Genomic DNA, 23,822 nt, shown 5'->3' with positions numbered 1-23,822 from the left:
GAAAAAGTCATGTGACTGCAGCCATGAGTTCTTACACTATTATCCTGCTTTAATCATCCGAAAATTCATTTATAAAGAAACCAATCAAAGTGATAAACTATCGGGATGAAACCGCTGATTTAACAGTTTTGATCATATGATTCAGATTATTGACCTGTAATTTAACAAAACTGTCCAATTTAATTTGGAAACATGTGGCATTCGGATGTGACACAGCAAAGACACGAATATTTCAACTGAATTACCTCGTTTTCGAACACAGCCAGAGCTTGCGCACAGGTTCGGGATATCGATTCAGTGCTGTACTGATCAATATATTTTCAGTATTTAAGTGGATCAAAAGGATTTTAAAAGTGACGGCGAGGTCCCGTTAACATTTTTTTCTCGCAGCTGCCACACTCTATAAATGCTGCCAAAGAAGAAGAGATTGTTTTTCTGGTTTTCAGTCACTAATTTTCAGCATTAACCCCCTTGGTCTGAACAAGTCTCGCTGCCATTATAAACTGATTGTAGTAGACTCTTATTAGTGATGGAGGCTTTCCTTCTTAAATCTAAGTCCCTCTTTACGAATCAAATATGCGTCAAAGAGCTCCGTGAAAACTAGCAGTCAATCTTTCTTTCTTGTTCTTTTTTTTTAATGACTCGTCCTTTCAAAGAGTGCAATCAGGAATTAATTAGAGGGACTCAGCCCTTTCTCCTCACTGGCTTTTGTGAGCTCTGGGTGGCCTGGTCCAGGTCTGGATGACGACAGGCGGCCACCGCGCGCACTGAACCCGATCGGGTTTGAAGCGTTTGCAGTCTGTGTGACACGATGGAGGGTTAAAAACGCGCTGGGGGAGGAAGGAGAGGATTTATCACATTTATTGTGGTCGCAAACAAGTGAATGAATGACTCGGTAAGGGAAGTTTGATTTCTTTAAGTCTCCAAAGTCTTGCACTCATTGGCACTGTAACTTTTAGGCACAGACTGATGTTTTTCTGAATCTTTTGACAGAATCCAAGCCCCGCAGCTCATCTGTCAGGCAGAACTTGTTCTCCTGAGTTTAATAGAGCCCACGCCACTCCAAATTGGTACCCACACTCGAAGGGGACCCTCGATTTTACACCCCCTTCACACACATCCGAGAGCACTAACCTTGACCTCTCCCTACACCCAGCTCCATCTGTTGGCAACAAAGACTGTTTTCCTTCTCCTCTTTCTCCCATCTCCTCCTCCTCTGACTTGTACACCCCTCAACGCACATACATACACACACACAACGAGTCAAGGCGGGACATTGATCAAAGCCCGAAGAGCTGCTCGGACTCAGGGAGCACACTGGGGGATCTCTATATGTAAATGGCAGCAGCGCGTCGCCTGCTCCGCAGTACATCAGTCAGCCTGCATGTTAATGCTGCAGAGGTGCAGCAGCAATCTGCATGAATGCATGGGAGAAGCAGGGCCGATCTGTGTGTGTGTGTGTGTGTGTGTGTGTGTGTGTGTGTGTGTGTGTGTGTGTGTGTGTGTGTGTGTGTGTGTGTGTGTGTGTGTGTGTGTGTGTGTGTGTGTGTGTGTGTGCGCGCGCGCGCGGGAACATATTTCATCTTTCATTTTTCATTAATAGATATAGTGGAAATTATCAGCAACAATCATCAGCTGCAGTCCCAGGCCGCGTCCACGGCTTTGATAGAAAACGAGAAACGTTTGTGTGCGCCACATGCAGGCCACACTCTACTTTATTCCTCTCATTCAACTCTTTTATTCGCTTGGTCCTCAGCCTTTATATTCAGAATACATATCTACTCTTAGTGAAAGGACTTTGTTGATTCGTCATTAACACACTGAGTGGGAGAACCTAGGTTGGTCAGGAGCGGACATGGCTTCAGAGCGGCGGTGGTCACATGCGCGCCTTCTCTGCACGCACGACAGCTCCGAGGAAATTGAGTGACTGGGGGCGAATTTCAATATATGGAAATTACCGGGGGGCTCCTGAGATAAATCAGCACCAATCCCCGCGCACCCCCATCCACACTGAACACAATCCCCCCACTCCCTCTTTTCATACTCCTCCTCATACCTTAATTTCCCTCTTTCTTTCTCTCCCCCTCTCTTTTTGTTGCTGTTGTGATTTTCCAACCCGCGCGCGAATACACGTTGTGATTCAAGCCTACATGCGTTGTAAACGAAATAATAATAAAGGAGGGGGTTACTAAAAACAAGCAGCCTGCACGGAAAGAGGCCTAATATTTCGTTCTTGTGTCAAAGATTGGATGTCGCGATGAAAAGCTGCGCTGGCTGATACACACTCATTAACGGGTCCCGGAGCTTTGACCTGTCATTTCAAAATCAGGCAGCAGCGCGTTATTGGTGAAGGCAAATAGAAATATTAGAATTTACAGGTGGATTTACGTTCTCATTTGAGACTAAGTTTATGTTTTTTCTACTATCCTGGATAGTGTGGCCCTGACCAGGTGTCCAGGATTTAATGCTGAATTGTTTGACATTATTTCATCAGTTTTTTCTTTATTCTAACGATTAAACAAATTATTTTGCTTACTGCCTTAAATTCCCAAACTGCTTAAATTCAGTGAAAAGATTGTCCACACGTTTCTGTCCCGAGAATTTTTTTTTTTTTTTTTTTTTTTTTTTTTTTTTTTTTATTTCCCGTGGGAATTATCTCTAAATCCCTGTTAAATCTAGTTCCCGGCTTTTGGCGGAGGAATTCAGGCTATGGCAGTCCCCCTCACATCCCTCTATATACGCTGCTGCACCACCACCTCCGTCACCACACTTCCATTTCCAAAAAAGCTTTACAATAGAAAGAGCGGGGTGGATTTCACAACGCGCCATTATCGCATCGGGGGATGTGCACGCACGCCGCTGCGTCGGGCCGGTGGTATTAGATGAAATCAGGTCGGATTACACGGCTATAGACCAAATTATCGCCCCCCCCCCCCCCCCCCCCCCCCCCCCCCCCCCCCCAAGTGCATGCCTCTCCGTGAGTAGACTCCATGTGATGTGACAAAGACTCCAAACTTTGTACAAACATTTAACAGGCGCTTGAATCCGGCAGGTGAATTTTCTTCTACTCCTGCATAGCTGGGACGAACGGGACCCATTTGGAGTGGGTCTCTAAAGGTCTAAAGACATCGCTGCTGACAGTACTGGGCCCAGAGAGAGTGTTATGCACCGTGCACATTTTCTTTCTCGAGCCCTTCAACACGCTCTCCACACTCGTCCATCCATCCATCCATCTATCCATACATCCATGCATCCATCCATCCATCCATCCATCCATCCATCTGCCTGTAATGCACGGACGTGTTTATGGACGCCGTAGTCAAGTCGTTAATTTTACACTAAACGGATTGTTATGAAGATGAATGACGGGATGGAGAATGGCTCACAGGGGACCTGTGAGCGCCTTCCTGCTCTGAGAGGAGCCTATAGCTATAGGAGAGCAAAGCAGGAGATGTGAGAGTGGAGTGGTCTGCAGGGGCCGATTTGTGGAGATGTGAACACGTGGTTATAAGTCACTGATGACTTGCTGAGAGTTTGATGATGAAGGCAGCTTTAGACCCAAAATACAAGTCTCATTTTGTGATGATGTGATAACGGGGTAAAAAACAACATGTAACCTAACTTTTGAGTGAATTAACTCCTCTAATGGCTCCATAACCTTATTTAATCTAGGAGATAAAACCCTTAGCTGTAGCCTATCTGGATTTTATGCCGCAGACACGGACTTCAGCTCCCCCTGGTGTCCAAATGTAGACAGTGACAGAGCGCAGGGATGTAAAAATAAATAAATAAATAAATAAATAAATATATAAAAAATCGGGGGCGGCTTACAGGCTAAGGCCGCTACAGAGGGCCCGACGCAGAAACACAGGGTCGTGCTTCATTTAAAGGAAATAATTCTGCGAAATATATTTTTGATTATTCACCTAAGCCGTTATTATACCAGCAGGGAGAAGAAGATGGTGGAGGAGTGGCTCGATTCGTGGGGGGTGCGAAAGGCCCCTGATGGGCGACATTAGGACTCATCTGTCCCCACACAGACCGTGAGAGGGAAAGAGTTACTTTCTCCCCTTATCCACAGAATTCTTTCAACATCAGCAACATTATTGAACACGTTCTTAACGACACTAAATATTCAAGATAAAAGTGCTGTTTTCTGTGCAAGCAGTATCTCATTATCACCCGGATGGATTCGGACGATGAATACCTTAAATTATTGTTATTGATTTGTCACATTTTAATCAAATGAATATCCAGGATTTAAGATTAACGCGTCTGCAAATACCTGCTGAATTAAAAATAAATTAATTAATTAATTAAAAAATAAAAAAAAAAGCTCTCGTCATATTTTAAGGAGTGCTCGGAGGAAATTTAGGGTCTAAAAAAGGGAGGAGGTGGGAGAAATGTACAAGTAGATTTTCCATTATTATTATTATTATTATTATCATTATTATTATTATTATTATTATTATTATTAGTAGTAGTAGTAGTAGTAGTAGTGTGTAAGATTAAAATGGTTTCCAATCCTCCATCATGGTTTTGTTATTTTCTCCGGACTAAGTTTTAAATGAACCCTCACTATGCACAATCTCTCTTCTCTTTGTGGTTCCGGTCTCTGTTTTCTCTGCATGGAATGAAAAAACGCATTTTATGAACGGTTTCATTACACTCCGTTATCGATTTAAACCTGGGTAAAAAAAAATGGCTCACTTAAACGTAGTTTGGTCTTTTTATGATTTGTTAAGTACCCTTCTTGTTTCTCTAACTGATTATTAGCGAACACTGCGTCCACTAACAAAAACCTGCTCTGCTAATTAAAAAGAAAAAAAAAATCTCCATTATACATCATTAAGCTTTTACGATTTTTTTTTCTTCATTTGACTTCAAAGTGAGGACGGAAACTCTCACTGTCTGTGACTTCATGGGCCTGTTATGAAATCCCGTCCATACGATTATTACTCGCGTCCAGCAATCCCGCAGCAGCGATCACGGCTCTGGAGGTCTGATCCTGTAGACTTCATCTTCCTCTTCTTCTTTTCTGGTCGGGCCGCGCACCTCACAAGCTCAGAGAGAAATTGAGTTGAATATTACCAGTAGGGGAATCTATCAATCAATCAGCCTTAATTTGTAAAGCGCCAAATCATAACAAACGTTATCTCAAGACATTTTCCAAAAACATTAACAGGTCTAGACCCGTTAACGTTCATACAATTTTAACATAAACCCAACATCAAGACAAGAAAAGGAGTCTTTACTCATCTAAATCCACCATGTGTACAGGACTTTGCAGCATTTAGCAAGTTACAATGAATGACCGCTTCCTAGGCTGCTCTGTCAAACAAGACATGACTCTACACGATTAGAAGGATGCGTAACAACCTAACCTTCATCTATCGTGACACGTTAGTTTTATAGATAACTGATACTAATGTAGATCAGGGGAGGATGAACAGGACTTACTTTGGTTCGAGTCTATTTTACGCGCCATGTAAATAAATTGAATTGCGCATTTTAAGATAATCTATCCAAAATTGTTAATAAGTGGAAAACAGTGCCACAATGTTTTCTATCCTCCCTTTTCTTTTGTCCCAGGATTCAGCCATGGCTGCAAACCAACTGCCCACTCTAACTCTAACTCTAATTCCAATATAGCTGTTAGTGGAGATCACACAGGAGAGGTTAGTCTTACCCCAGATTAAGGTTTGAGTCCCTGTGTGTGTGTGTGTGTGTGTGTGTGTGTGTGTGTGTGTGTGTGTGTGTGTGTGTGTGTGTGTGTGTGTGTGTGTGTGTGGTGTGTGAGGTAGAGAGAGAGAGAGAGAGAGAGAGAGAGAGAGAGAGAGAGAGAGAGAGAGAGAGAGAGAGAGAGAGAGAAAAAGGTTAGGTGCTTTGGTAATCTGTTACCACCTAACTACAGTCCTGCTGTGAGGGTCCATACTTTAGAATCTAAAACTCGTTTATCCTCAGGACTGACTCCATCACAAAGCTCTTCACCATCAAATGCGCCACAGGCTCTTAGCCTCATGGGCTGGTTGAGCCTCAGTTTTCACCTTTTTTAACAGTTATTGATGTTTTATCAACCTCATACAATGATTTTCTTTATTGTTTATCACTAAGAGTAGGAAGACAAGCAACACACTACCAAGGTTTATACTGGATCAACCCAAAACATGGGGTGGAGCAGAGATGATCCTCCTCAATACCTGAAGAAAAGAAAAGAAAGTCTGCAAAAAAGGGGGTTTTGTTTGACCTCCAGAGGGTCATCTGAGGATTTCAAACATTGCTACTGGTTCCTTAAGGTCTTTTCTCTATTTTCTTTCTCTTCTTTCTCTACTGAATTTACATCTAGGATTTATTGTGTGAGTGTAAAAGGCCAAAATTGGGTATGTTGCCTAGAGGCAAGGAGTTTATCATATAGCTATCAATACTTGGCACAAGAAGCAACAGTTTATAAGCCTGAACAACAAATTAAAGTTTATTTTCAATCAAATATGATCTTTAAATCTCAGGTGCAATTTAAGGAACATTTTGAGCCAGCAATGTTTACAAGGCTCAGCTGATAAATTTTGAGTCTGATAAAGCTTTTGTAAACTTGAGTTTATATATTTCATCAGTCTGTTAAAGCAACAACTTTGAGAATCAAGTACACTTTGAACAATCACATTAAACCAAAGCTAAAGATGGGTAAACCTTAGTTTCACTTCTATAAATTAGCTTCCTGGATACTGCTGGCCAGGCTGAAAGGAATCCACCAGGGGTCTGGTTGTTTGGGGACCTTGGGGACTTTTTGTTTTCAGCAAAATTTGGAGCTTGCAGTTTTTTGGTCGGCTGCTGTAAAACAACACCAAGCGTCACAGCAACACTCACAGAAGTGTGGAGAGGAGAGGGAAGGGTGGAGTATGCATGAGCAGAGTGAGAGGAGGGCACGTGAAGAAGAGAAACTGAAGATTAATTCTGGGTGTTTTTCATGTAAAGAAGTGTCACCTTGTACATTGCTATAACAGGTATGTTGGGAACTTATGCACTGAGAAACGTCTGAAGTGCAACAATAAACTGTGTTAAAATGGGTCGGGTTTTTTTCCTCTCTCTCTCTAATGAATTAATCAGAATCTAATAATTCACACATGTGTGACCAAGTCTTTCAGTGGGGTAATGATTTATATTTCATTATTTTATCATCTCTAAGTCTACATATGGTAGTAGACACCAATGACAGTCTCTATTGTAAAAAGAGATCCCCACAATATCTTATCTAGAGATGGCATACATCATATTTTTAAAGCATATTGCACTCTGCTCCTGAGCTGATGTGTAAAGATATATGCAACGTTCAAGTTACATTCTAAAAATGTAAACAAGTTGATCTGCAACCAAACAAAGCTGTTGCAGATGAAATATATCTAAGAACAGCAGCAGAAACAGACATGTCACCTTTGTATTGTAGTTGAATAATAGATGTTATTTTGCCTGATGTCCAATGTCACCTAATTTCTCCATATTTACCTCACCTGTTAGGGTCAGTTATTAAAGAAGGTATGAATATAAAAGATTTATGTGCCATTTAGCAACGATTTCTATCTTTTATTATCACTTTCAACAACTTTCAATTTTGCACCTGCATTTGCAATGGCTTGCCACTGGTAGGCAGTGTATGAGACGATGCATCTGCATTGACTACAGTAGCTGATGTGCAACTATGTCCTCAAAACACCTGCATATAGAATAGAATAGAATAGAAATTGTGGTGTTACAGCAACAGTTGTCAGAGCAAGCAATAAAACATGATACAATACTAAACATAATTTTAAAAAGTACCTCAAATATATAAACAGTTAAAATAGGAAATATTTATAGATCAAGGGTTTGAATTAAAATTTCCTCTGTTTTTTTAAAAGTGAAAGACGTAATACAACTTTGAATCAGGTATGTTTGCTGAAGGTAAAAAAGGAAAGAGAGTAACAGAAGACAACAGCTTTTGAAAAGCTGTCCACTGCAGTGAATGAAAGGGTTGAGTTTGACTTAAAGCCAGTAACAAAGCAGCTACAGGCTGCCTCTGCCTCTCATCTTAATATTTTCTAAACCTATGAGTAGTCATAAATCCCCCCCTGTACAGGCTGCTAGAGAAATATTAATGGCTAGAATGTATTAAAAAAAATCACGTGTGCAGGTTACCCACATGAAGTTATATGCATGTTGTTTACATAATAAATGTTCTGCAACACACTGATTGTAACATTTTTTAATTTCTTTCATTTATCCTTTATTTATAAAGACTCACGTCTCATTTGCAAGAGAGACCTGTTTCCAACAGGAAAATTACATACATTTACAAATAAAAGTTACATGAGACAAAAGACAGGGTACAATAAGACGTTTCTAGTTAAACACACACACACACACACACACACACACACACACACACACACACACACACACACACACACACACACACACACACACACACACACACACACACACAAACCATGTTACTGAGAGTGGCTGAATCATAAGCCAGTGTGAGCAGAGTTTGGTACAGAAATAGCTCAGGGGAGCAGATGAAGGTGCAGTCTGTGTGCCGTGTAAGTGTCAGCTCTCTTGCATGTCTGGATAGAGGAGGATGTGTTGAAATTGTCCTCAGCGCCCTCTACTGCTTATAATCTGCTACTTCGAATGCAGAGGAACAACTTAAGAAAAGAATGAGGTCAAGAACAACAGGAAACAGGATGTAGAACCATACGTAGGATGAACAGTGTCACAGATTTTACACAGCATTGTATAAGAAAATACACCAGGCTTTTAGGCTGAATCAGAAATGATGAGTTAGGAAGTCAAACCAGTGTGATTTTTTTTTTATCAGTCAGCAGACTGACTGGTTCTTTGGGCTCAAAGTTCCTAGTGCTTTTGGTAGAAATACAGTTTGATTTCTGATCAGGATCTGAGGTTGCAGGTATGTCTGTAAAACTCAGAATTAACTGGATTTTAGAAAGCGAGGGAGTGAGAGCTCAAGAACTTGTTAAAAACAGCAAAAACGCGGATATTAAAGTTGCGTGATTTATCTCCTTTAATTGCTGCAACGAGCAGATATATTATATCTATTTCACAGAAGGATGCCTCCCTCACTTAAGTTATGACTCCCTATTTTCACTGTACATACTGACCCACTTTGACAGTAATGGTGCATTTTTATGTAAATGTGCAGCTTTATAAGCTGAGATAGACTTTTATTGATCTCACAGCGCAGTAGAGGTATTTTGGTTAAAAAAATGTGCTTGCCAGCCTGATCAGTGACTGATCTCCAGGATGGCAGGCCATGATCTGCCCACTGTACTGAACTGGTGTTCACCTCCTTATCATCTCTACATCACCGTAAGCTCCTTAGACCACCAACTTCAGTATTCATACACGCAGGCTTTTAAGCACAGAAGTGATTCATTCTTAGTATATTTTCAAGAACATTAAAATCAGAGGGGCAGCAATGGGCCAGGGCTCTTCAGTAGATCCACCCCTGTAATAACCACCAGGGGGCTGTAAAGGCGTGAAAGTGTCTTGAGTGTTGGAGAATCTCTTAAAGTGTTGCACTTGTATATTGTGTCAATGTGTATCTGTCCTATGCTTCACCTGTCCACTGGATGATTTCCCAGGCACACTGATGGACGATGTGAAACTGCTCCAGCACTCTCTGTTTCTCTCAGCCTATATCTGAGCCTTTGGAGGAGACCAGCCAGCAGTTATTTTATCCTCATGCCTATGCTATAGTTAACACATAGGACCCATCGTAACACAGCAGACTTTGAAGTAACATAAATGTCCTGATGATCTCCTTCATGACACACTGATGCAGGAGTTCTTTTAAAAAGAGCCCTATTCAAGCTTCATGTGAATAGAATTGAACGCACACTTTGGATGGCTGACATTTCCGTGTTAAAAATAATTTGAATGGGCTTCTGTAAAACTCTGATTCTATGAGATACTGAATGTTGTCTTTTCATGAACTTTAAGTAATAATTATCAAAGTTAAAAAGCATGAATCCTGAAATCTTCACTCTGTGTGAGCTGACTTGATGAAGTAAATGAGGTCTCCAAGGAGCAGAAAATTTCCTGTAAATTTCCAGAATCTTTCCAGAATTTTCCCATGAGAAGTTCAGCTTATAGGAAATGTGGAAATATTCTGAACTGTGTCCTCAGAACTTACCTGACCTCATGTAGTCTTCAGGTGGTGCATTTAATGATCTCATGCAGGCATCATGCACAGTGTGTGAAGGGACTGTGGCCTCAGTGGTTTGCAGTCAACATAGTCCTGTATGAGGTTGTTTAGCTAAATTATGCTACATACCCTAACTATATTCAAGTTCCTTATTTTCAGTTTATTATCATAAATTCCTATGAAAAGTTTCAGTTTCTGAAATTTCCAGGATTTTTTAATCATAATATTTTAATGTGATTCATTTTTTGGATTGAGCTACTGAGTAACTTTCCACCATATTCTCATTTACAGTTTACAGTTTACAGTTTCATTTAGCAGACCCTTTTTGTCCAAAGCGACGTACTACACAAGCAAGAATTTAGACAGAAGGAATACCTAATTAGTGAGATAACAGTGCTAAAAGTTACTTGGCTGCAGGTGCTGCCATTAAGTGCATTTTTTTTTTTACTGAGATGTACCTGTATTATTATTACATTAAATAGATGCACTGGGGTCCAGTTGTAAGTGTTGTTGCTTTACAGCAAGAAGCTTCCTGGTTGCCCTTTCTATTTGGAGTTCTCCCTGTGTATGTGTGTGTCCTCTCCACATTCCCCCCTCTGTCTGAAAACATGCTCATCAGGTTGATCTGTCACTCTGCACCACCTATAAGAGCAAGTGAATGTGTGAATGGTTGTTTGCTTGCCCTGTGATAGGTTTCACTTCCTTCAGCTCTGATTCCATGAGTTGGATGTCCTCACATCGCATCAAAAACATGTCTGATAATTTCACCCTTTATGAGCAAAGGAGCGTTGTGTTTAATGATACTTGTTCTCTATACTGCCCTCTTCTGTCAGTGCAGTGTGTTCCATCTGTCTCTCAGAGCTCTCCACATGCGGTCTGTTATGAGAGAAAAAAACCGGAAATGTGAGTCAGTGGTCTTTATTCTTCAGTGTTTGCAATGACTGTTATTAAATTATGAGTTGTCTAAAAGGGCAGCTGCCTGAGGTGAGTAATGCAGGGAGGTCATTTCAGGTGAAAGCTGAAACTCAAACCAAGCCTGTTAGGAAAGACGGAGAGTGGGAACAGGGCAGGACCAGAAGGAATAATGGCTGTAGGAGAGCAGTGGGGTTGTGTTGTGAGGATAACCAGTAGAGAACAATGCAGGTGTCCCAGTGAGTGAGTGCTGTTAGCTAGTGATATATAGCCTAATGCTGTGTTCACATCAGGGTATTTAAAGTTTGAAATCAGATATAAAAATCAGTGGAACATCTAAGAGCTGATCACAAAGCAACTTGCTTTGAGCTGTTATAACAGAGCCCATAGAGAGACAGACAGAGAGGTCTATCAGAGATCTATCCACTAGAGTCAGAAAACAAAAATCAAGACCCGGCCCTGGTATCTCATCCAGAACTCCATCATACCACCTAGTACATAATCTTCCTGCTGAAAACAGGCACCATAGACAACCATTTTTTTGTGACTGATGTAGAAATAAAGTCCCATCTCTTCACCTGCACAAAACAAACCCAGGCACAAAGCTAACTCAGTTCTTTCCCCAAAAGGACTCGCTTTCTCCATCCAGCGCAGACACATTATGGAACATTCTAAATGAGAGGTCAAATTAAACAAACAGCCACTTCTCCCTTTACATTTGTGCCCTTTTTGGTTTTATAACATATAAAATCATTAACTGGTTTATTCTAGTTTATACAGCCATTACCAGACAATGTGAAATGCTAATTTACAAAAATTTAACCAGCAATGTGCTCTTTAAGTCATTTTCAGCGTTCTGTGTCAGTGTGTACCTTTAAGAAAAACAAACATTCATTTGACCCCTGGGATTTAAACAAACAAACAAAAAAACCCTCAAGAGTGCACCTGCTTTAAAATAAGTTGAGACCACTCAGTTTGAAAAAAGCCATCGTCTTCTTCCACACAGTCTTTTATTTGTAAATAATAAAAATGAACTCTTTAATATAAAACATACACATCAGTAGAGCCACATCTGTTATACAAACAAGAACTGTTGCAGTGAATACTTAGTCTTTCGTCTAAAATTGTGGTTTGGTTGTGGGAAGCCATGAACTGTAAACAATCAGTATTCCTGGAGTAATACTGACAAAGGAAAGGGCAGTCGGCCACACCGCCAAGGGTTTTGACAGAAACATCCGCAAAATAAGTCTGCAAAAATTAGATTTCTAATTGGCTTTAGGAGTCCAGTCCAAACCAATATCATGATAAACTGGGGAGAGGGGACTTAAGGAGGAGAAAGTAAACTGTGTTCCAATTGGTTCTGCCTATTTTCTGCAATCAGGACAAAAATAAAGGCCTTTAGCGCCCTCTAGTGGCTCAGGGCCGCTCAGCGGTTCGACCACATCCACAGGACGCAAATTCCCTTCAACAAGACCAGGAATGTTTGTGTGTCAGTTAGCATGTTTAGTTTGTTCTTTAAGCCTCTCTTCCCGGTTTGTATGTACAAGCTGTGAGTGTGTGTTGGTGACGGGTGTGCAGTCAGATACACTCTTTTTATATTCATATATCTAAATCTTTATAATTTCTGTCAAACTCATAATGATATTTCATATACATTAAGCTGTTATACACACATTCTCTATCTCTGTCTCTAGCCCCGACTGTGTTAAACTATAGTTTAGACACCTACACCCGCAGATAGGTCAGGGCTGGAGTATGCTCAGTACTACACAACAGCACTGCAGTTCAAAGGGATCAAAAAAATCTGAAATAAAGATGTTTTTTTCTTTTTCCGGAGACTTCCTAATATGTATATTTAGACCCAGAGTAATAGGCATGGCCTAGGTGGAGTTGTCCCCCCCTACTGATCCGCTCCTAAAAGGGGGCAGGGATGGCTTGGCTTTTCTCTGTTTGTATTCATATTCAGTACGAGCAAACTGTACAAGAACATGCAACATACAAGCTGGCCTAAAAGTATGTGAAACTAACACACATAGTCTAGACTTTTTTTATGTTTATTTTTTTTGAGAATTGTTCGTTAATTTGTCTCGTCTTCTATTTTACAAAAGTAGAGAACAAAACAAAAAAACGAAACAAACAGAAAAAAAGAAACTTGCATGCAGCTTGGGGGCCGATCCGGGGCGTCCCCGAGTCATGCTACTCCCTCCTAAAGGGGAGTTTTGAGGGTCAGGATGAGGAGACTGGGGATGGGGCGAGGGATGGGCTAAGGATGTTCGGGCGAATCTGACCGGACCTTAATGGTCGGCCTTTTGCGCAACATTGCTCGAAAACCAAACAAACATGTAGACAGAGGGAGTCTGCACCTAAAGGAACCCATCTGAACTCTGAGCGAAGAAAAGACTGAAAGAACACAAAGAAATAAAAGCTAAAAGGGGAATTGGCCTCTTTGTCCCCAAAGAACTAAACTTTGATTCCTCCTGTCCATGAGTCAAGCTTCCCTTGTGCTTGCTTTCTTTAACCATAACACGGCTCAGAGTGCGCATGTGCATGTGCATGTGCATGTGCATGTGCATGTGCATGTGCATGTGCATGTGCATGTGCATGTGCATGTGCATGTGCATACGCATGTGCATATGCATGTGCATGCGCATGTGCATGCTCTCTTCACTAAACAGCTCACCACACCTCAAAATACGTTGCCCTGCTGCTATGTTTACGACATCAGTGTCACCATGGTAACACTGAAGAGGTAAAAGCCAACTTGAACATGATAGTACAGCTTTCTAATGACTTTCTGCCTCACACATTTTGTCAGCTCTTATTCCTCTGCTCTGATTGGCTGGAGGGCTATGAGGTGGAAGTCTCCACTTTAAACAGGTTGTCTGAAGGTGGCTGTGGGGGTGCAAGGAGAAAAGAAACACTGGAAGCAGGAGGGGGAGGTGGGGAAGATGGGACAGAGAACTCTCCTACTGCAGCTCAGAGAAGAACATAAAGAAAGCAAAGGGTTAATACTGAGGAGGAAGAGGGAAGGTGTGAGGCGTGATTGTCAGACTCCAACTAAGCTTTGATTGGCTAGTTCTGTCTCTCCCTTTATCTCTTTCTCCCACTATTCCCTGTCGCTCTGTCTTGCTTCTCATTGGTTGACAAAGGGCTTCCTGTTGACCTCAGGACAACTTCTCGCCCTCTGCTCAGTTCTGGTCCAGTAGCTGTGGTCCAATGTTTTGTCATTGAAGTAATATTTGGGATGGGGGTTGTGGTCGCCAGTCGGTCACTAGGACCGGACGCCTGGTGGCGGTCCTGAGCTGTCCAATGATGTCTGAGACGCCAACCGCGTGAGCGGAGCTAATGTAGGGTCCACCAGAGAAGATGGTGGAAACAGTTTGTACCAGCCAATCACCGTGCTCGAGAGGTCCAGGTCCTCCAATAGAATCTGTGCTACACCCATGAAACATTTGTGGTCCAATCGTCCGTAGTCACCCCAAACGATCACCTAGGAGACAGGAGAGCAGGGTGAGGATTATGACTGTGCATAGAGGGTTTTCAAAAAGTCTGGGCCAAGCATTAAAATCAGTTCAAGTCTCAGTAACCCAAGACCCGGGACAGATATTATCAGGTGTTTAGCATCAGTACTGTAAGAACAGCTCATAGCTCTTCAGTTATCATCAAAAATCAAAGTAAAAGAGCTAGATCGACCAACTGATCCAGATGATTGATGACATCTGAAATTATCTGCATCGGCTGATGTCTGTGCTCATGAGGCTGGTTTCAAAGATGATTTGTGTGGATGCTGCTGCCTCACTGTGGCTGCTGTCTAGTAACGTTAACCCCCTAAAAGTCTTAAACATAGAATTTTCCTCCACTTTGATTCTTTAACTTTCTTTTTTGCAGCACGAAAACTGACACCCACACCCGCCACAGACCTACACCCACTCAGTGGATTACCTGAAGCACCTTGCCCGTGGGACTCTCTTCAAACAGCAGGTGCTGCTGGTAGAGCGGCTCCAGGGTCTTTCGTGCAATCTTGGTTTTCTTTTTGGCTTTACATGTTCCATTATCCAGCAGGTACACCTTGACATAGGGGGCTGAAGACAAAACAGGAGAAGGAGGGTGTTGAAAGAGAGTAACAGATGGACCAATGATAGAGGAGAGGGCAGAAAGAGCGAGAGCGGGTCAAGGGATGAGGAAGAGGGGGGAGAAGATAGTGGGGCCCTTATTGAGACAAAAGCTTTGAACTCTGGGTATAAGAGTTACCTGGGAGGGATTTGGAGCCTGGTTTGGGGGTAAGGCCTCGTGCCCTGATCACCTCCACCTCCAGCTGGCCTTTCTTATCCATCAAGCCGATCTGAACATCACCTGGTTGTGTGAAGACACAAAGACACAGAGAAACCACATTGAGATGAACTGATGATGTAGAGGGCTTTTCGAACCTTAAACAGGTTCAACAAACAGCATGTAAGACCTCACCTCTGACATTACAGATGTATACAGATGTTTACAGGTGTGTTCAGATGAATCTTATACCAAGTTGTTACCCACCCATTGCAGGAGTTGCAAGAGTTTGTCTGCCAACAAGCTGACCTGGGCCTAAACCATCGAGGAAGTCACTGAACTGACTGTCGGCACCTAGCCGCATACCTGAGAAGATCAAACTGACACGTGCGTGCGTGCATGCGCGCGCGCATACACACACACACACACACACACACACACACACACACACACACACACACACACACACACACACACACACACACACACACACACACAATTATCAAACAAAAAAAAACAACACCCCTTTCTGACCTGAAAGGTATGAGCAGACTGGTTTCCCCTTGCTCAAACTCATAGCTCTTGCATCTTTGCTTTGATAATGTAATTAAAAGATGCTATGAGGAGGAACTGTTTTAATTGCACTACCTTGCCACCTTGTGACACAGAGTCTCCGCACACTATCTAAAATTACTTTCAGTGAGGTGTGTTTCTTTTGGAATTAAATGGAGATTGGATCGAAACATATTTTTGGGGTTCAAAAGAACTTTTTACTGGATAGGCTAATTAGCTTTTAGCTTGGGCTGTTTCACCCGCCCGTTAAGCTTTCTTCTGCTCTTCTTTCCTTTTTTCTGTCTGACAGTTAGGCTTCAGTGTCCACTATCACTACAGAATTGATCACAGAAGTCATTTTCAGCAGAAAAAAAAAAACACAGATCTCTGTATTTTATCTCTTCTCTCTCCTAAGCTTCGTCAGCCGGCGTGGTGTTGTCATAGAGACCTAGACATGCTGTAAAGCAATCCGGTCCTGGTTGACCCGAACTGGCAGTTAAGAAATAGCAATTTAAAACAACTTGTAACCAACACAATTGGTGCTGATAATCTCATTTTAAAGTGTGGACTACAATCAGACATATATCTAGAAGGGAGACTTTTTCAAGATCACTTGGAAACTAGTCACAGCCCCTTTAACTTTTTTTCAGCTCAGTTAGATGTGTAGATGGAAACATCCTCTTTGCACTAACTCTCTACATACAATGGTGCTTGTGTTCACATGCAGGCCTGTCTTTCAGTGTGTACATACTTCCCCTCAGAGCTGTAGCTGTTCATGCTGCCATCAGTCGACTCTCTGCTCGCCTGTCGGTTCATGCCCGACCCTCCGCGTGGATACTCAACAGCCATGCCCGTCTCCACGCTCCTCTGGATGCTGCTGCTGCTGGCTTTACCCACCTTCTTTCCTGCTGTAGCTTCTGTGGCAGACACAAATGAAAGTTTTTCACATTTAGACTTTGTATGTGTCTGTCATTTGTACCCAAAAGCAAAGCTGGAGAAATCAAGAGTCTTTCTGTGAATTACAGATCATCCAGAAAGTGTTCACAGCGCTTCACTTTTTCCACATTTTGTTGTTTAAGCCTCATTCCAAAATGGATTGTTTTTCTTCAAAATTCTACACACAACACCCCCCATCATGACAACCTGAGAAAAATGTTTTTTTTTTTTTTTTTTCAAAATAAAAACTAAAACATCACATGTACTTATGTTTTCACGGCTTTTGCTTCAAGTCTTTTTGAATGTGATGCCAGAAGTTTGGCACGCCTATCTTTGGGCAGTTTGGTCCATTCCTCTTTGCAGCACCTCCCAAGCTTCATCAGGTTGGATGGGGAGCGTCTGTGCACAGCCTTTTTCAGATCTCTCCAGAGATTTCGGATTGGATGTTTTTGAAATTTTATTTATTTGATCTGTACTTTACCAGGCAAAAATTTTGAGAAACAGTTCTCCCAGGATTCAAGTCTGGGATCTGGCTAGGCCCCTCAAAGACCTTCACAGAGTCAACCCTAAGCCCTTCCTTTGATATCTTGGCTGTAGTCTTAGGGTCGTTGTCCTGCTGAAAGATGGACCGTGGTCCCAGTCTGAGGTCCAAAGTGCTCTGAAGCAGGTTTTCATCCAGGATGTCTCTGTACATCGCTGCATTCATCTTTCCCTAAATCCTGACTGGTCTACCAGTTTGTGCTGCTAAAAAACATCCCCACAGCATGATGCTGACACCACCATGCTTTACTGTAGGGATGGTATTGTCCAGGTGAACAGCACTGTCTTGTTTCCTCCAAACATGACACCTGGCATTCACGCCCAAGAGTTCAATCTTTGTCTCATCAGAGCAAAGAATTTACTTTCTCATGGTCTGAGAATCCTTCAGGAGCCTTTTGGAAAACTCCAGGTGAGCCATGTTCCTTTTAAGAAGAAGTAGCTTCTCTCTGGCCTCTCTACCATACAGGCCTGATTGGTGGATTGCTGCAAAGATGGTTGTCTTGCTGGAAGGTTCTCCTCTCTCCATAGGGGACCATTGGAGCTCTGACAGAGGGACCATAGGGTTCTTGGTCTCCTCCCTGACTAGGGTCCTTCTCTCCTCATCCCTCAGTTTAGACAGGGGGCCAGCTCTATAAAGAGTCCTGGTGGTTCTGGACTACTTCCATTCATAGAAGATGGAGGCCACTGGGCTCATTGGGTCCTCAGAGCAGCAGAAATGTTTCTGGACCCTTCCCCAGATTGGTGCCAGGAGACCATTTTGTCTCTGAGGTCTACAGACGGTTCCTTTGACTTCATGCTTGGTTTGTGCTCTGACATGCTCTATCACCAATGGGATCATATATAGACAGGTGTGTGCCTTTCCAGATCTAATGGTCCCAGGTCTAATCAACTGAATTTACCACAAGTGGACTCATGTTAAGCTGTAGGAACATCTCAAGGATGATCAGTGAAACCAGGATGCACCTAAGCTCAATCAGAACTTCATGTCACAGGCTGTGAATACTTTCATCATTATAGGGTTTTGTGTAGAACATTGAGGAAAAAAGAGCTTTAGCAATGTGTGGGGCATACCATGCAAATAAAAGTACTCTCACCATCATCTAGAAGCACAGCTAAATAAAGTAACAGGTTACTGCATGGACATTATCCAGAGAATCCCAAAGGTTTGTGCGGAAAAGGATAATAAGGCTTCAGTTAAAACCTGGCAGAGGTGAAAAGGTCAAACTTAGAGGGTTGTAAAATCAAAGCTTATAAATGTTTGAGTTTAGCCCATTTTAAAGCCTGCTGTTTGATGAGTGGATAAATCAGGTGTCTTATCAGATTCTTTTTGTTGGACAGTAAGAGTTGTAGAGGCACTTCAAGCCTGCATGCTCTCAGTCAGGCTTTAACTGGAACTGAACCAGCCTTTTAAAAGGTGACAGAAGAAGGTGGAGCAAGGAAGCATGCTGGAGACAGATCTCAGGAAAGGCAGGGGGTGCAGAACTGTCTAAAAGAGCTATCATTTTCTTTCTACAGCTCCATGTCTGCTTCAGCCTCATGTGTATCCTGCTCTACCTGTGTTTTCCTAAAATGAAGGATCACAGAACGTTAACATCAGTGTCATTTAGAAAGTAAAAATAAGGAAACAGACCGCTACATAAGACTTGGCTGATCATGCACCAAAGTTAGTTCCTATAGGCACCTGTATGTCTTCATCCCCTCACACCTGTTACCCTGTCCTACAGTGTCTACACTCTCTCTGTCTGTCTGTCTATGTCTTTACCTTTCTGTCTGTCCGCCGCCTTACCCGCCGCCTCTGAAATAACACACACAACAACAAAGCCAATAAACAACAACATCAAAAACAACACCAACACTGGATACACACACTTGAATCAAAGTAAGTGACCAGGTTTTCTGTACACACAGTCTTTTATCTGGTTCATAAATAAATGCACACATTCAGCATTTATTTGATTAAACCAGCTCTGAGATGTACACTGCCCAGCCAAAAAAACAAGTTGCCACCAAGAAAAAACAGCTCACACATTCATATATTCATATATATAAAGCTGAAGCTTTGATTACTGCTTTTCATCCAGTGTTGCATTAACTTTTCACCGTGATCTTGTATTGATGATGGCAGAGTCTGACCACGATCAGTCAGCAATCAGTGAGGCTAACTGGAAAAAAAGGCTTCAATTTGCTAGGGAGCATAAAGATTGGACTCTAGCAATGGAAGAAGGTCATGTGGTCTGATGAGGCCAGAGTGACCCTGTTCCAGAGTGATGGACACATTAGGGTAAGAAGAGAGGCAGATTACGTGATGCACCCATCATGCCTAGGGTAGGGCCTACTGTCCAAGCCTGTGGGGGCAGTGCTGTGATCAGGGGTTGCTGCAGTTGGTCAGGTATAGGTTCAGCAACAGTGTGTGAGACACAATGTGCTCAAAGAATGAGGTCAGCTGACTACCTTTATTAGGGGTGGGCGGTATACCAGTTTTATCACAGTCACCGGTATCATACGTTGCCTCAAAATGAATTTTGCAATACCGTATTTACGGTGGTCAAGTATTGTTACACATAATTTAGTCCAAAAATTGTCTATGGTCAAACCTTTAAAACCTAAAATGTGATACAACCATTTTTTAACAAAAGCAGTGGCATCAAAATAAACATTTTGAAGCAAACTGAAACCGTAGTTTGTGGACTATGAGCCGCTACATTTTTCACACGCTTTGAACCCTGCGGCTTAAATAATAGTGTAGCTAAATTACAGTTTTTTACGGTCTGACGAGCTTTATAGCCTCGTAGCATTAAAACCAAGAAATTTCTTGATTATTTTCTATATCAATCAAATACTTGCCTAGAAAAATATGAGTTTTGCCAAGCTTTGGCCAAGTTTAGGCATCAATAGCCAGCCCGCTCCAGTGCGCCCGGCCGGAGTAACCACTGTCATGTCAGCAGGTGTTTCTGCTGATGGGAAAGGTACAACAAGTGTTGTGCTAGTTTGCTATAAGTTTGTTTTCACTCTTTTTGTCCGATAAACATGTAGCTACAAAATGCCTTTGATAGACTCTTGTTCTGAGGATGAAGCCTGAGCACTGTCCATATCATGTTGTTCTACTTGGACAGGTTATTGTTTTTACTTTTTGTGAGTGATGATGATAAATATCTTGAAACAACATTAAAATATTTATAAATCCTGCCTTGGATTGATAAAGATGTAGGCTGAGCAACAACCTCAAAGGTTTTTGTTTTTTTGGTCGTGGTTCAGGCTCTGAGTCTGAAATGTTATCTTCAGTTCCTCAGTCAAAGTCACTGCCAACAATCTGTCAGTATCTCTGTGTCTGTCTGTTGTCCGAAAAAACACGATAGCTGCCGGAAAAACACGTCAACAAAATGTTGTCTCATGCCACTTCTGTCTGTATTACAGCAGCAGTGTTTAGAGGAATAAAAGCTCAGAAATCTTTAGTGCTTCATTAGACAACCCTACAGGCTTCCAAAAACATACGGAACATACATTTAGGAAAACTCATGGAACGAAAAACTAGTATTTTTAACAAATTTATTGGCATCCAAAATGTTGTTAGTTAATTGCTCACCCTTTTTAAAATGCAAAAAGAGTTTTTTTTTTTTTTTTTCTGTCAGTATTCTTCATTCCTCGGACCCAGTTTGCTCACCAGTATAGTGCACTTCAAGCTTGAAATGGGACAAGCTTTTCTTCCAAAAGCACATTGTGGGCTAAGGCCTTTTTCTAGCCCAGTATTAAACATTTTCCACCTGCTAGGTAGGATGTGTGCACTTAAAACACAGAACAGAGTCAGAATCATGTTTTGAAAAGACTTCACTTTTTTACATGTTGGAAAACCGTGATATAACACCGCTATCGCAATATGAAGGAAAAATACTGTAAAATAAATTTTGGGCCATATCGCCCACCCCTCACCTGAATATACTGAATGACCAGGTTATTTCATCAATGTTTTTTTCTTCCCTGATGGCACAGTCACATTCCAAGATGACAATGCCAGGATACATTGAGCTCAAATTGTAAAAGAGTGGTTCAGGGAGCATGAGACATCATTTTCACACATGGATTAGCCACCACAGAGTCCAGACCTTAACCCCATTGAGGATCTTTGGGATGTGCTGGAGACAGCTTTGTGCAGCGTTCAGACATCATCAACACAAGATCACAGTGAAAAATTAATGCAACACTGTCTTATCTTCTTGACATTGCAGAAGCTTATCGAAACAATGCCGTAGCGAATGCGTGCCGCTATCAAAGCTAAAAGCAGTTTGTGACCTTTTTTTGTTGGTGACTTTTCTTTTGGCCAGGAAGTGTATTTGAGCATGATGAGACCATATCTCTTTACCCCTTGCCACCAGCGCTCATTTAGTGCTAGTGCTGGTGCTTAGTTGGTTATTATCACGTTCTTCCTAAGAACTAGTAGGGCAGCAAGAAACAAGGCTGGAGCCACATCATTGTGTCACAGTAAAACCTCACTTCATCACTGCACACTGGCTGTAGACGTTTGGGGCAGGAAGCGACAACAAAGTTGGCGCTGGGAACTCTCAAAAAAAGGCTGAGATTTGTTTTACATCATCCTTCCTGACTGTCTGCTACACAGAGTGTGCTCACCTGTATGTGTGTGTGTGAATGTGTGTGTGTGTGTGTGTGTGTGTGTGTGTGTGTGTGTGTGTGTGTGTGTGTGTGTGTGTGTGTGTGTGTATGTGTGTGTGTGTGAATGCATCAGGGCTGAGCTCTGCTGTGCGCAATACAGACAGGAGAGGAGAAATGTGAGTGCATGAACATGAAGCAAAAATACCATCCCATCATGTAAATAAGATAAGTAAAATCAGGCTGTTTAATCTGTTTGATAAATAATAAGGTATAGACCTAATCTATAAAAGAGATGATGAATCACTGCTTCAATTTCAGCTCCAGTTCAAGTTTTTAATAAGGAAACTGCAACAAAACAACAGACAACTCCCTCAGCCGATTTTCTTTTTAAAAATGACTGTTTTTCACTGTTGATCATTGGTCACTGTAGCCCCATCCCTGGCCCCTGATGTAATCTGTGCCTCGCTCTGGCCCGGCAAAGAGTTGGTGCTTGCTAAGCACCAGTTTTGAGCACCTGGAGCCAGTTCTTTGTCTGTAGAAACACAAAGAACTGGTGCTGAGCCAAGCACCAGCACCAGCACTAGTTGGATGGAAAAGGGGTACCTGGGGAGTTACAAAGAGCTTAATCTGCTCTAAGAACGAATGAAGCAGTGAACTTCATTCTCAATTTAACAGCTAAAAAGTGTCGACCTGGAGGGTATAGAGAGAATTTTGTTTCTTTATTATTCAATCAAAAAGAATACATTTGAAACCAAAAAAGAGATTTGCAAGCAAAAGAGAATAAGTGAGAAATAAAAAAAAATTGGAGATCAAAACAGAACAGGTTGCACTTGAAGAAAAAGTTGAGATCAAAATACAACAGGTTGCAATTTGTGTTGGAACTGTTAATTTCTAAAATGGCAGTGACATTTTTAGGCCAGCAGATGGCATAGTTTGCTTGTTTCTGAGCTTTGTTTGTCTGCTTCAGTGGTTGCCTAGTAACCAGGAAGTTGTTCTTCTTCTACGCTTTCTGAGAGAAACTTTCCTAGCATTCTGAAGCTAACTCTTCATCCACCTGAATGTTTTTCGGCCCTTGAAGTGGCAATTTAAGTAAGTAATTGTTGTTTTTCATTGATAAGTGCAGCCGTGTTGACTCCGCTTGTGTAATTATTTTGTTTACGTTCGTATCGCAGCTCTATTGTGTTGAAGATCGGCAAATACTCGATCCGCCAACTGTAATTATACGCCCATTTATAAACGCTATGTGTTTGTATCGATCATTAATTGGGGTTTTTGTGTTAATGTCCTTTTAGTTTCACAATTTTTGGCATTAAATCCTGTCCAACCACAACTTTGCCTGGTCCTTGGAGGATGTGATGTCATGAAGAGTTTAGCTGGCTGTGAATCTCAGTATAAGACAGGAGTCACACTGGGTGAAACAGTACACAATTGTTAAAAAAAAGTTGAGATCAAAATACAACAGGTTGCAATTAAAAAAAAAACAAGAACACATTTCTTTTCATTTTTGCTTACAAATCAGTCCTCTTTGCTTTCAAGTTGAAAACCTCTTGAAAATTAGTCCTCTTTGCTTGCAAGCTCCAAAGTTTTGCTTGCAAATTCTACTGCTCTTAATGGGCGGGGCCTACGCTGGTGGATGAGAGAATAGTTTTTTGACCTGGCTTTACCAAGTGCGAGCGCCAGCTACCACTTCCTACTTACACAACACCTGGAGGTAAGTTTATAGCTTCTGGCTACAGTCAGCCATACACTCACAACAACAACAACGACATCAAAAATACAATATAATAAATTATAATGCCCTACTGCT

At 41.8% G+C, this 23,822-nt stretch overlaps 1 protein-coding gene across 15 annotated transcripts in view; it reads right to left on the bottom strand.

Annotated features, from left to right (window-relative positions):
• Positions 1–12,145: 12,145 nt before the first annotated feature.
• LOC141795659 (regulating synaptic membrane exocytosis protein 1-like) overlaps positions 12,146–23,822 on the bottom strand; it is a 261,446-nt gene continuing 249,769 nt past the window's right edge. For 14 of the 15 annotated variants that reach the window (XM_074676630.1, XM_074676637.1, XM_074676631.1 and 11 more), the window contains 6 exons: positions 19,173–19,205; positions 16,686–16,851; positions 15,650–15,762; positions 15,365–15,466; positions 15,056–15,195; positions 12,146–14,603 (listed from right to left, as the gene is read on the bottom strand). In XM_074676630.1, the coding sequence (XP_074532731.1) occupies positions 14,385–14,603; positions 15,056–15,195; positions 15,365–15,466; positions 15,650–15,762; positions 16,686–16,851; positions 19,173–19,205 (773 nt within the window). In that variant the 3' untranslated portion in view covers positions 12,146–14,384. The remainder of the gene's footprint in view (positions 14,604–15,055; positions 15,196–15,364; positions 15,467–15,649; positions 15,763–16,685; positions 16,852–19,172; positions 19,206–23,822) is intronic. The other variant, XM_074676634.1, reaches the window with a different exon arrangement.

This window comes from Halichoeres trimaculatus, unplaced genomic scaffold (assembly GCF_033239565.1).
Source record: "Halichoeres trimaculatus isolate MK-OKI-2021-1 unplaced genomic scaffold, fHalTri1.1 fHalTri1_scaffold_8, whole genome shotgun sequence".
NCBI classification, from domain to species: Eukaryota; Metazoa; Chordata; class Actinopteri; order Labriformes; family Labridae; genus Halichoeres; species Halichoeres trimaculatus.
The sequence above is the reverse complement of the archived record's forward strand: the minus strand, read 5'-3'. Positions and strand labels throughout refer to the sequence as shown.